Source organism: Gossypium hirsutum, chromosome D06 (genome assembly GCF_007990345.1).
Source record: "Gossypium hirsutum isolate 1008001.06 chromosome D06, Gossypium_hirsutum_v2.1, whole genome shotgun sequence".
Classification (NCBI taxonomy): domain Eukaryota; kingdom Viridiplantae; phylum Streptophyta; class Magnoliopsida; order Malvales; family Malvaceae; genus Gossypium; species Gossypium hirsutum.
This window is the reverse complement of record NC_053442.1, coordinates 46,983,018-46,996,502: the sequence shown is the minus strand read 5'-3', so window position 1 is coordinate 46,996,502 and position 13,485 is coordinate 46,983,018. Positions and strand designations below refer to the sequence as shown.

The window sequence follows — 13,485 nt, the reverse complement described above, 5'->3', positions numbered from 1 at the left end:
GACACTTATGATGATTGCTTAGCCAATCTTGCTAAGGTACTAAGGCGGTACGAAGAAACAAACCTTGTACTTAACTGGGAAAAGTGTCATTTCATGGTACAAGAAAGTATTGTTATGGGGCACCGAATAATGAGACATGGAATTGAGGTAGATAAAGGAAAGGTAGATGTTATTGAGAAACTCCCACCTCCAACATATGTAAAGGGTGTTAGGAGCTTTTTGGGACATGCCAGATTCTATTAAAGATTTATCAAGGACTTCTCCAAAATCACTAAACCCTTATGCAAATTATTGGAGAAAGACACGATATTCAACTTTGATGAAGAATTTTTGAAAGTGTTTGATGATATAAAGAATCAGTTAGTTTCGGCACCCATTATTGTCACACTGGATTGGGATTTTCCATGTGAGTTCATTTCTGACGCAAGTGACTTTCCGATAGGAGCTGTGATGGGCCAGCGAAGGAACAAAGTTTTTCATCTCATCTACTATGCAAGTCAGACTCTGCCAAGAACTCAATTGAATTATACGGTAACAAAGAAAGAATTACTTGCTATTGTATTTGCTTTTGATAAATTTCAATCCTATCTTTTAGGTACGAAAGTGATTGTCTGTACAGATCATTCGGCAATGAAATATTTACTTGCTAAGAAAGGTTTTAAGCCAAGATTTATCTGATGCGTACTTCTACTCTAAGAGTTCAATCTAGAAATTCAAGATCGAAAAGGGGTAGAAAATCAAGTAGCTGATCACTTGTCCAGATTAGAGCTATAAAAAGAAAATTCTCCATTTACACCCATTCAGGGGACATTTCCATACGAGTACATACTTAAGGTAAATCATGTCCATAATAACCCTTGGTTTGCTGACTTTACTAGCTATTTAGCTTGTTGTTTGATGCCAATTGATAAGACATATCAACAAAGGAAAAATTTTCTTCACAATGTGAAGTACTATTTCTGGAAAGAGCCATATTTGTTCAAAAAGTGCGCAGATTAGATGATCAAGAGATGCGTGGTAGAAAATGAGGTACGAGATGTGTTGCAGAATAAAAGGTACATAAGATTTTATATAATTGTCACACAGCTTTGAGTAGGGGATACTTTGGAGGTACACGTACTGCGACCAAAGTATTGTAATTCAGATTTTTTTGGCCAACGCTATTCAAAGATGCGTACACTTATGTAAAGAGTTGTGATCGATGTCATAGAGTTGGAAACTTCACCAATAGAAATGAGATGCTCCAAACAAACATATTGGAGGTAGAATTGATCAATGTTTGGGGTATTGACTTTCTTGGTCCATTCCCTCCTTCTTTTGGTCACAAGTATATATTGGTAGCAGTAGACTACGTATCTAAGTGGGTTGAGGCCGAGACATATCTGACGAACGATGTCAAGGTTGTGATAAACCTGTTGCAGGAACATGTGTTCACAAGGTTTGGAACTCCTAAGGCTATAATCAGTGATGAGGGGTCACATTTTGTGAACAAATGGTTGAAATGGTTGCTCGATAAACACGGAGTGAAGCACAAAATTGCCATAACTTACCATCCGCAGATGAATGGACAAGCTAAATTGGCGAAAAAGAGATAAAAGGTATACTCGAGAAGGTAGTTTGTCCAAACCGATGAGATTGGTCCTGAAGACTAGATGACACTTTATGGGCCTACATGACAACATACAAGAAAATTTTAGGGATATCTCCCTATCGGTTAGTTTTTGTGAAAGCTTGTCATTTGCCCTTGAAGTTAGAACATAAAGCTTACTAGGCTCTCTAACAGCTTAACTTAGATCTCAAGTTTGCTACAGAGAAACAGATGCTTCAACTTAACGAGTTAGAAGGGTTCCAAATGTTCTCATACGAAAATGCCAAACTATTCAAGGAGAGACTAAAAAGATGGCATGACAAGCACATTCGAGTTTGGGAATTTGAAGCAGGTCAGTAAGTTTTGTTGTTCAATTCAAGATTAAGGTTCTTTCCAAGTAAGTTAAAATCACGTTGGTCCGGTCCATTCACTATTCATCAAGTCTTCCCATATGGGGTTGCTGAACTTCACGGTAAGGGAGGTAATTTTTGAGTTAATGCTCAAAGCTTGAAACATTATTCGGGGGATAAAATTGAATGGGATAAAAGCTCATTCATTTTATCGAATGCTTAATTATTTTTATTTCTCTTATTAATAAATGAATTAGGCTATATTTTCTAGAATAGTATGTTAAAATGAATTTTGTCTAGGAGATTGGAACATTAGTAGGACCGCTTGTGACCCCTCCAATATTTCCTAGGAATTGATTTTAACATAATCTTCTGAGAAAATATTAACTAAGTGACAAAATAAACTTTTAATTTTTCAAATAATAGGGTCAATTTTGATCCAAGTGTTAGCTTGCAGCTCAATTTTCAAATTATCTTTAAGTCTAGGGACTTTTTTTTTGTAAATATTAAAATTAGATGTCTTCTCTGTAAATATTTTAAAAACAACTAAAATAAAGGTTATTAATTTCTTTTTAATAAATAAGATGATAATAACTAATATATAATTATATTTTATATATATTAATTATTATCAACTTTGCATAGGATTAAAATTATTTAATAGTTTATTTAAGAGTTTTTTCAAAAAAAAAGTAATAGCAAATAATATATTAATATACCTTATATTATTTATTAATTATTATTAAATTTATATGACATTAGGACTTATAATAATTTATTATTATTTTGTTTTAAGAATTCAAGTCAAGCGCTTCCCTTCTTTCACTTTAAATACTACCACCATCATTCGTAATTCACATCAATTACCATCTATCAAACCAACCTCCCCACACACCCTTCCCACCGTCTGCCTGAACACTGCCACACTCCAAGTGTTAAACATCCAAAGTTGCTAGTAGTAGCATCGGTAGCTGCCCACTGTGCCTACCAGTCGCAACACCACCACCAGCTCACGCCTGGCCCTACTTACGCACTAGCTCTACTCGTGCCCTGCTATCCACGCACCTATTCACGCCTGGCCCTGTTCATGCACCAGTCTCACATCCTGCTTGTGTGTAACTGCTTCCCTCACATGCACCAAAACCTTACCGCTGCCCCTTACCTCTATCCCATGCGCACCCTTGCACAAACCGCACACCCATTGTTACCTTTGCACCACACCTCAATTACAACTAGCCACTAACCAATTACCCTCCAACCAACCTTATACGAACTCTATTAGCTCCATATTAATTTTATTTTTGAGTTTTTTATTTTTGATACAAAGGTGATAAGAAAAAATTTCTCCTAAATTTCAATTTTATTTAATTATTTGATTTTTCAATTTATTGAATTATTAATACACATTGAATTTTTGAAAAAATATTTGTTCCATCTTATTTTCAGGTTAAATCATGCCTCGCAAAAGGACTCGTGCCTCTGTCCAAGTTGAAGAATTACAAAACAAATTCCACTATGAGGAAGCCAAAGCGAGATACAACAACATTTTCAAATATCAACAAATGCTCCCAGAAAAAGGCTTTACACTGAAAAAAAACAACTATACTAATTTCATGGCGAGCATTCGACAAGTTGCTAAAGCTTTAAATTGGGAAGTGTTTTGTGAGAAAAGGCCGAGCGTAGATGAAAAGTTAGTTCGTGAATTTTATGCGAATTTGACCTCAAGCGAATTAACAAAAGTCTCTGTCCAAGGAATTAAGGTACCAAAAAATTTAAGTACTATTAATGAATTCTTTGATTTACCTAATTTTGAAGACGATGAATATTCTTCTTTAATATAAAATATTGAGCCTAAAAAGTTGTAAGAAATTCTTGAGGAACTTACAGTTCGAGGTTCTAAGTGGACTGTGTCAAACCATGGAATTCACACTTGTCATAGAGAATATTTGACACCAGAAGCGAAAGGGAAATTCAGAATTGTGCTGCTAGATGTTTTGGACCAGCATACTTTCCCTTTACGATAACAATTTTGTGCTTGAAAGCTAAAATTTTTACAAACATAAAGAAGACAGGGTATAGCGAAGGCACAATCACAAATTGGGACCAATACCAAGTAGCCGGAGATTCTGTTCTATAGCAATGAGTTAAATTGAGCGAGAATCCCAAAAAGATCTAACCAATGCAATCAGCTGAAATCCCCGATAAGGCAGGACCAATTGAACCAATAACCAAACTTGACATGGCAGCTTCAACATTTATAACTCACTCACCTCACCCAGATCTTCGTGATGAGTTGTCAAAGTTGATGGACCTAATGCAACATATGCAATGGCAGTAACAAGCTTACTAGAGATATTCAAATATATGAGATGACTCAATGAGAAGCGCTTTTACGAAAATATTTCATGATTTGTTTATTTCTGTGCCTGAGTTTCTAGATTTTATATTTGAACCATGGAGTCCAATATCGAAGAGTGAACAAAGAGGTTCATGCAAAAACAAGGACGATGGAGCAAAAGATGAGTCCGATTCTGAAGGATCTACAAATAAATAAAAATAGGGGATATTTACTTTAGTTTATTTTATTTTATTTCTCGCAGAATAAAATATAGAGGTAGAAATCATCAATAAAATGGAACAAATTGCAAAATAAGAAGTGTGGCAATAGACATGTACATGTCTAGGATTGGATTTGCCTTGGAAAAGCTTGGTATTTAAGAAGTCAAACTTCACTCACCTCATTTTCCTAGGGTCCTACCTAGTGTATAGTATCTTTTCACTTCTACATTTTCATTCTCTCTATTGTTTTTAACAATTGAGAAATTGTTAATCTTAAGTAAGGGGGACCAAAAATTGAAATTTTTTTTTCAAGATACATTATTCTTATAATTATGATTAAGTTATATTTTGTTAAAAAAATTGAATTTTTGTTAATTATGCTAACTTCTGGTATAAATAAAGTTATATTATCTCAATAATTGCTATGTTAGCTGAACTATGACATAATGTTACTCTTAATAAAGTTTGCAAATCATACCATAAAATTTTTAATTCTTTAGGAGAGCTAGACATGTATGAAAGTTTAAGTCTCTAGAATTGACTTAGTAATTTCTTAAGGCGAAATCCTAGGAAGTATGGAATTTTGAAAATAACTTAGGCAGATTTTTTGGACTGTTTGAGCCTTTGAAGCCAACCTTAAATAAATATTTATCCCTTGAAGCCCAAATTTGAGACTATATGGCCTAATTTTATTTGAACCTTTGCAATATTTAGCCATCACTTCTCTCATAATTAACTTTAAATTGTCTCAAACACTAGACTCAGTCTATACAGAATATTCTTTGAAAATAAGTCTGGGGGAGTTGAAAAGAAGTATCAAATGCTCAAAAAATTGTAGTACATATAGTAATATGCTCGTAAAAAAAAAGAAAAGAGCATATGTACTCGAAAGAAATGGATGTACAAAAGAACATGTGAAAGTAAAATGAGTTGATGTATTGAAGGTACTTATTCGAAGGTCCGATACAAGCTAAGTTTAGGGTTTTCAGCTTAAATTTATCTATCTTTTACCTACCCCTAGCCTAGCCACATTACAACCTATTTAATAGACCTTTCGATTTAGATTTCTATGCTGCCTACATTAGTGGAGAGAAATTGATAATTTCAACATATGAATACATAAGTTAAACTTAGTGATTGTAGTATAGTCTTAAATAAGGGAATAAAAATTAAGTGGTAAGAATTAACATGTCTTTATTAAGAAAACATTTACTCTATTCTTGCTAACATGACAACAATTGAGAATAATTCAAACAATATATATACTTGAGTTGCATAATTGCAAAATTGTTCTTGAGCATATTTACACTAAACTCATAATTGTGGAGGAAATGTATTCTAAAGACATTTTTCAATGGTGATTTTGAGCACTTCCTCTTTCCAGTTTGTGCTTTACTCGGCACGAGCAATGAATTAATTTTGGGGGTGTGGAAACACAAAAACATATAGACTTTTTCAATACCTTTTGAGCTCTAATTCATGCAGTTTCGTAGTAAATTTTATCGAAATTCACATTTTAATTATAAAATAATTAAATTGCCCTTGAATTATTAACATATTGAATTTTAATTATTTTATAATAACTTTTCACAAATTTGTTTTATTTTCAACAGTTTTGCACAAAAAGTAAAAATTGGCTTGGTAGACACTTCAAAAGGCATGGACCATTGGAGAAATTTATGCATTAAGAGAACCAAGAGCAAGGTTGAATATTTTTCCAGCCAAGGACAGTCCTTGGTAGCCCAAAACTGTCCAACAAGCTGAACCAATTAGCTGATTTTTTTTTTATTTTTATGCTTGCTAAACAACCCTCAAAGTCTTTTTAAACTCCATTCAAACCTCTCTACTTTTCGTGCCTTTGAATATTTGCCCCAAGTTACATATAACAAAGTTTGAATTATTCAAAACTTGCTCCTTTTGTGGCCGGGAAAGGATGAGTGTATGGTTGCTAATTATTTTCTATTTTTAGCAGCCATTCACACCTATAAATGCCCCTATTTGTTAACTCATTCTACACACCTTCATTTTCGACACATTTCTTCTTCCTTTGTTTTCCCATTTCCCCTATCCATTTCCTTGCCGATTTCCCCTCTTGGAAAAGAGTCGCCATCCACCTTTGATTAGCAACATTCAAGTGTTCATACATACCTTGGATCGACCGAACAAGCAAATAAGAAGAGGAGCATATTAGTCTGGCTAAGGAGAAACACCAGGATTACTTTCTAGTTCCCTTCTTTTAGATTTTCTTATTTTTGTTATGAGCATGATGATGAATATTTATTATGTTGTTATACTTGGTTTAATTAAAATGACTTAAATTAAATTGGAGTTGGATTAATTGCATTCTGTTCGCTTAAATTGCTGAAATCATATTTGTGTTGTTATAGGCCTTGGTAAGTTGTTCAATTAAGTAAAATCATGTTTATGTTATGCTTGCATTGTAACAATTGAATTAATTATTTAAACGAAATGAAATTGTAATTAATGGAAGCAATACTTAATTGATGCATATTTAATCTGCTAAGGTAGTTGAAGGTTAAATTAGCGACGATATTAAACAATACAGTAGCCTTGCATAACTTGCAAGTTTATTGTGATTAAATTGTTTCAATATACGTATATGTTGTTACTTCACTTAAACTTATATGTGCTTATGAAGATTGATTAATCGTTTAAATTTACATTGGAAAATGTTGAAGAGATTGGTTAATTTAATAATTATGTATGTGCACTAGTTAGCAAGTTATCGAGTTGCAATGAAATTATTCGTAACAACATGAGCATGATTTTAGTAATTCTAAGTTAAAGTATGTGATTGATCCAACACATTTATTTCATCTTGATTTAAACCCATTTTATTGAAACTGTGCATTGAAATTTTTACTTTTTCCTTAGTTAATTACTTAGTTAAGTTTTAGTTTTTAAATCACTTCCTAAAAATCAAAATATTTTCAATCACCAAAGTTTTTGATTTACATTTCATAAATATTTTTCATTCACAGTCCCTGTGGGTTCGATAACTCGACATTTACTTGTCACTTTGTTACTTGTTAACGATTGTGTACACTGACCCATTGTTGTTCCATTGACACTATTTAATTTATGCATGTTTAATCTTCTAAGGTAGTTGAATGTTAAATTAGCAATGGTATTAAACAGTACATTAGCCTTGCATAACTTGTAAGATTATTGTGATTAAATTGTTTCAATATAGCAATATATTGTTACCTCACTTAATCTTATACTTGCTTATTAAAATTTGATTAATTGTTTATATTGACATAGAAATATGTTCAAGAGATTAATGGGTTTTTAATAGGTGAGTATGTGCATTAGTTAGCAATTTACCGAGTTGCTGTGAAATTATTCGTAACAACATGAACACAACTTTAATTATTCTAAGTTAAATAATAAAATTGATCTAACACATTTATGTCATATTGATTAAACTCATTTTTAGAAATCGTGCATTGGAATTTTACTTTTTATTTTCTTAGTTATTACTTAGTTAATTTTTTAGTTTTTATTTCACCACGTCAAATCAACATATTTTTCCTCCACCAAATTGTTAAATTTTACATTTCATAAATATTCGCTTGCACAGTCCCTGTGGGTACGATAACTTGACAATACTTGTCACTTTATTACTTAGTTGTGTACACTTACACATTTCTATCGTTCCAGATATATAAGGAGGAGTTCTATTGGGAACAAAGAGCAAGAGTAAACTGGTTTAAATAGGGGGATAGAAACACTGTATTTTTTCATAATTTTGCGTCCCAACGATATAATAGTTGATGACATGATGACATGATTAGGATTGCTTACTAGTCAACGGACATCGGATCAATCCTACCTTTTATTGGGGGTTGAGCAATGTATTTCTGAAGCTATTAATGTGGTGTTAGATGCACCTTTCACGATGGAGAAAGTAGTTCAAGCTTTAATGACAATGAGTCCAACAAAATTTTCTAGGATTGATGGTTTTCCAACACTGTCTTATCAACAGTTTTGGCACATTGTAAGGGAAGATGTTGGTCAGTTTTGCCTTTGCATTCTTACTGGGACTTTGTCGGTTGATGGGATTAACTCTGTGTGTATTATTCTCATTTTGAAAAAGCCAAAGCCTACAAATATGGTACATTTTCGTCCGATCAATCTCTGTATTGATTTATATACAATCATTTCAAAGAAAAATGAAGAAAAGAAAGAAAGGGCGTTCAGTGGCAATCCATATGGAAACTATGTGGTAAATTAACATGCCACATCAAACTCACATTACTCTAATAAAAGCACATAACGGCTGGGTGATTGTTTTGTAACAATCCGAAAACGTTAGTGACCATTTTAAAAGTTTTTAAAGTTTGGTAACAGAAATATAATTTTAATTAAAGTTAAGAGATAGTTGATGTGGTTTATCCGATAATTATTATAAATAAATTATTTTTAACAAATGTTACGTCTAAATAAATATGTTGAATGATTAAAAAAATGTTCAAATAACACAACTTTCTTCAAAAGTTTCAAATATGTAAAAACATAATTTTTTATGGAAAAGTATTATAAAAAACACACTTTATGTCAGTATGTACTCTTAATGTGCAATTAGAGGTGTTCATGGGCCGGGCTGGGCAGAGCTGAACTAAAAATTCAGATCCATTTATTAAGCCTGGGCCCGGCCTGAAAAATGGGTCTAAAATTTTGCTCAAACTCGGCCTGGATAAAAATGATAAAACCCGGGCCAAAGCCTGCCCGCCCGTATTAATTTTTTATATAATTTTTAAATATATATAACATATCAAAAATACTAAAAACATCAAAATAAATATTGCCCAACAAATTGAAAATAAATTTTAAAAAATATGTAGACTTAAATAACACTAATATAAATGCAACTTAACAAGCAAATGCCTCTAAAATAATAACAAAAATAACAAATGTCTTTAAAATAATAACAAAATTAACAATAAAATAAGTTTTATACAATATACAAACAATGACAACAAAATAGTAGCAACATAATATTAAAATGGTAGTAAAATAGGGAGAAAATAATCAGAAAATAACATTAAGAAAAACAAATTTTTTTTTGTCATTTAGTGAATTCGGGCGGCCCGGGCTCGGGCCAAAAATGCCTTACACAAGGCCCGGACTGTTTTTTAAATGGGCCTTATTTTTTGTCCAAGCCCATTTTTCAGGCCTATATTTTTGCCCAAACCTTCTTACATTTCAGGCGAACCTTTGGGCCGGGCCAGGTAGCTCGACCCATGATAGGTCTATGTGCAACTATTCATTGTCTATATAAAACTTAATTAAATATGCCATTTTTTTATTAAAAGAAGAAGAAAGACTAACCTCTTTTCATGCGTCAGTTTTTCAAGCTTATATCGTGTGAGAATTTAGCAAAAAAAGAAGAAGTTATAATTCTATTCAAATTCTTAAAGTTAAAATATACTATTTATCCAACGAAATAAAGATAAATTTAATTCTAATTAATTCCTAACAAAATATGTTTACCAAATTGAGTTTAAAGAAAAATAAAATAATAATTATTAAAAAAATAATCTTAAAATCTAAAATAAAAATTTACTTTTCAATGTTAACTTAATAATATAACGAACAATAAAAAATATTCTTGCGAATTCAATTTTTTTCAAACTCATTCTTATATATGTATATATAAAATATTATAAATAAATTATAAATATTACATATATATATAATTTGAAAGTATAAAGTTTGATAAATTCTAATGTAGACCTTATATTCATCTTCAACTATACTTCCATGATAGTTTACACTATTTTTTGTTATATTAAAGATAAAAAACTAAATAGATAAAATGCGATAAATATTGAAGTATATGTTTGTATTCATCTTTAATTACGCTTAATTATAATTTAAGCTATTAAGATTTGTAAATAAGTAATATATGATTATCAAATATTTTAATTATTTTATATTACATAAAATAAAAATATATTATAAAATAAATAAAATAATTAACCGTTTACCTTAATTAAATAAAAATGTATAATTAATTAAATTAAATTAATTATACATTTTTTATTTAATTAAGGTAAACGGTTAATTATTTTATTTATTAAACGCTAAATTATTAAATAAAATAAAAAATAAAATTGTATAATTAATTAAATTAAATTAATGAAATGCTAAATAATTTCCAAATCATTAATTTTACTATTTGAATCAAATTTTTATAAATATAATTTTACGCTTTCTTCACCCACCATAATCTAATATAAATACTTAAATTTGCTATGATACTCAATTTCACTGTAGTTGCTTATTCTGACTACAAATAAACCCATAATAATACAAGTATATGAAACCTAAGAAGCCAAACCGACCATATTTTCAGTGTTAGAATAAGTAAATCACCTTTATTATCTCGTCATAATGACATTTTTTTTTATATATCTATCATACTTCAATTTCCATCACACCAACCACCATTGGAGGATTCGGTATCCTTTATTTAACAGTAAACTTATTGTAATTTATGTCATGCTTGTATTTTGTTCTGACTAATTTCATATCATTGATTTTAGTTTCTTTTTACGATCAGACTGGTATAAAATTATTATTTGGTCCCAGTATAAAATTGGTAGCTTTGGTGATAAACTGAAGGGTGATTTAGGGAACTTAACTGCTGCACCCAAAATAATAGTTTAAGGAACTTATAACTTATTGCTCTTCAAGCATATATTGCAAACATTAATCTTGAAATAAATTAACAATGACAAGGGTATTAATTTATCATACGTTCAGAATAAACTATCCTAATTAATATGGTTGGAATTAATCAAAGGAAAAGGTACAGAAACCAAAGAGATAAACATAAATGACTGTGCATAGCGATGGGTTGTACGTGGAATTTATGAGTCCCAAATGGGACCGAACGCTGGAATACCGGCAGCCTTGCAAGCGTTGACAACATCTCTGCTTCCTTCTGGATTGCTTGTTACAATGACCACTTCAGCTCGCCATCTCTTAGCAGTGTCCACACTCATCTGCGACACGTTCGGACGGCCTAAAACGGCAGTGTCGTGGACAATCACCTTCTCTTTAGGGTGGTCGTTCATCATTTCTTTTATTTCTTTGCCGAAGTTTTGTGCAATGCCTTTGGCCACCCAAAGCACGCATACGTCAGCCGAGCATGGCTGCAACAGGAACGACAAAAACACGCAGATCCCCGAACCTGTTGCCACAACCAAAACCCTGTTATACATGTTGACTAGGTAAGGCAAGCCGGCGAAGTGCACTGTTCGAACCCACAAATGGGTTGGTGGGTTCGAGACCAAGGATTTGGTGAAATCCCCAACTGCACCAGCAAGCATCATGTGCTCAGTTTTTCCATCGGAAATGATGCCGAAAGCATGCCATTCCAATAACGGGGAAGGACTGATTCTGCCTAATATGCCGGATTTTATTCCGCCTTCGAACTTGATAATGGATGCATGGCCTGAAGGAGCTGAGATGTTGACAGGCACACGTCTGACTGTCAACCATGGGGTGATAATTAGGATGGTGATGGCTATTGTGAACCAGAACTCTTGTCGTTGGACCAATCTTGAACCAAGTTCTTTTGAGTAGGATTTCGTTACTGGATCATAGGAGATTGTAAGGACGATAAAGGCCCAAAGAAGAGCAAGAGCAGTCCATCCAGCGAATCTATGAATTCTTTCGAAGACGTTGTGATGGAGATGGCGGACTAGGGGGAATGCAGCCAAACATGTGAGGAAGAGGAGGGAAAGAATTGTAGAGGAGACGCCGATGATCTCAGGGGAAGTGTTCTCTCTATCTTTGAGTGTAAGAATTAAGGCATATATGAGCCATGCAACAGAAGAAATGCCGCAGCTACTGTGTATCCCACCAAGGCTTTGGAGGAGGGAAGTGGTAGCAGTCTTGATTGGAAGAGGTACCCAAGACTTTCCCAGCACTTTGACAGCAAGCCAAAAGACTACTCGCAGGAAAGCCTCGCTTCTGCAGAGTGTCAAAGCAAGAATGTTGGCAATGGAGAAAAGGGCAGCTCTATTTCTCGCGTATGGAAAGTGTCCAGCGGCAGCAAGCACCAAGCCAATGATGTTGAGGGTGAAGCAGACCACAAAGAGTCTTTTGTATACAGTGAACAACCCTTGGTCAAGCAAAATGACTGATAATCTTGATTCTTGCTTGCGAGCTGGCTTTGGGATTTGCTCACGTTTGCTTGCGGATGGTAAAACTGGCTTATCATCTTTCTCCTCGTCCTGTCCCTCTTCTAAACTTTCAAATATGATATCATCTTCATTTTCATCTTCGTCATCTTCATCGAGATCAAGGTCACAGAAGTGACTGCTCGCTCGGCTCACAGACCTTTGCATGGAAGAAGAATTAGGAAACACCTTAGATGAGCTCCCTAGGTACCAAGGAAACCAAGATTTTTTGCTGCTGTCATGAGGATCATTTTGAGTTAGATTAGCAACCGCAAATGGGTCTGCATGAGGTTTGATCTCGAAAGCCACACCTCTGCAGCTCGAAAACCTCACTGGAGTCTGCATTTTTTCTCACTTTTTGTTGCAAAAGAATGGGAATCAAAGAGAGCTGAAGAAGACTAGTGAAACTGCGTTGGTGGTGTGCTCTTCATGCAAATTAAGGGTTATTTATAGGCCTTGCAAAGGGTCCCAACTCCCAACTTAAAGAGTGATGATTTTAGGTTTGAATTTGTCAAAGAGGCTAATGGCGTTAATTTGGATGAAGCTAAATTGTTTGTGACGCAGGTAACCAAGATTATGTGGGGGAAAGGCGTATTTATCAAAGTCATGCCTATAACTTCACCGAGACTAGCATTGGTCAGAGCCTAACTTTTTAACTTATAATAATCTTATTAATTTCTTTCTGAACCGGACAACAACATGCAAGCAGTTGGGATAGATCAATATAAACAACCAAAGAGAAAAATACAGAAGATTGAAAACATAAATTTTG

General features: G+C 33.2%; 1 protein-coding gene across 1 annotated transcript; it reads right to left on the bottom strand.

Moving 5' to 3' along the window:
- Nucleotides 1-11,296: 11,296 nt before the first annotated feature.
- Nucleotides 11,297-13,146, bottom strand: LOC107902076 (adenylate-forming reductase 03009). The gene has a single exon (XM_016828345.2). The coding sequence runs from the start codon at nt 13,056-13,058 to the stop codon at nt 11,397-11,399; it is 1,662 nt and encodes a 553-aa protein (XP_016683834.1). The 5' UTR covers nt 13,059-13,146; the 3' UTR covers nt 11,297-11,396.
- Nucleotides 13,147-13,485: the final 339 nt, after the last annotated feature.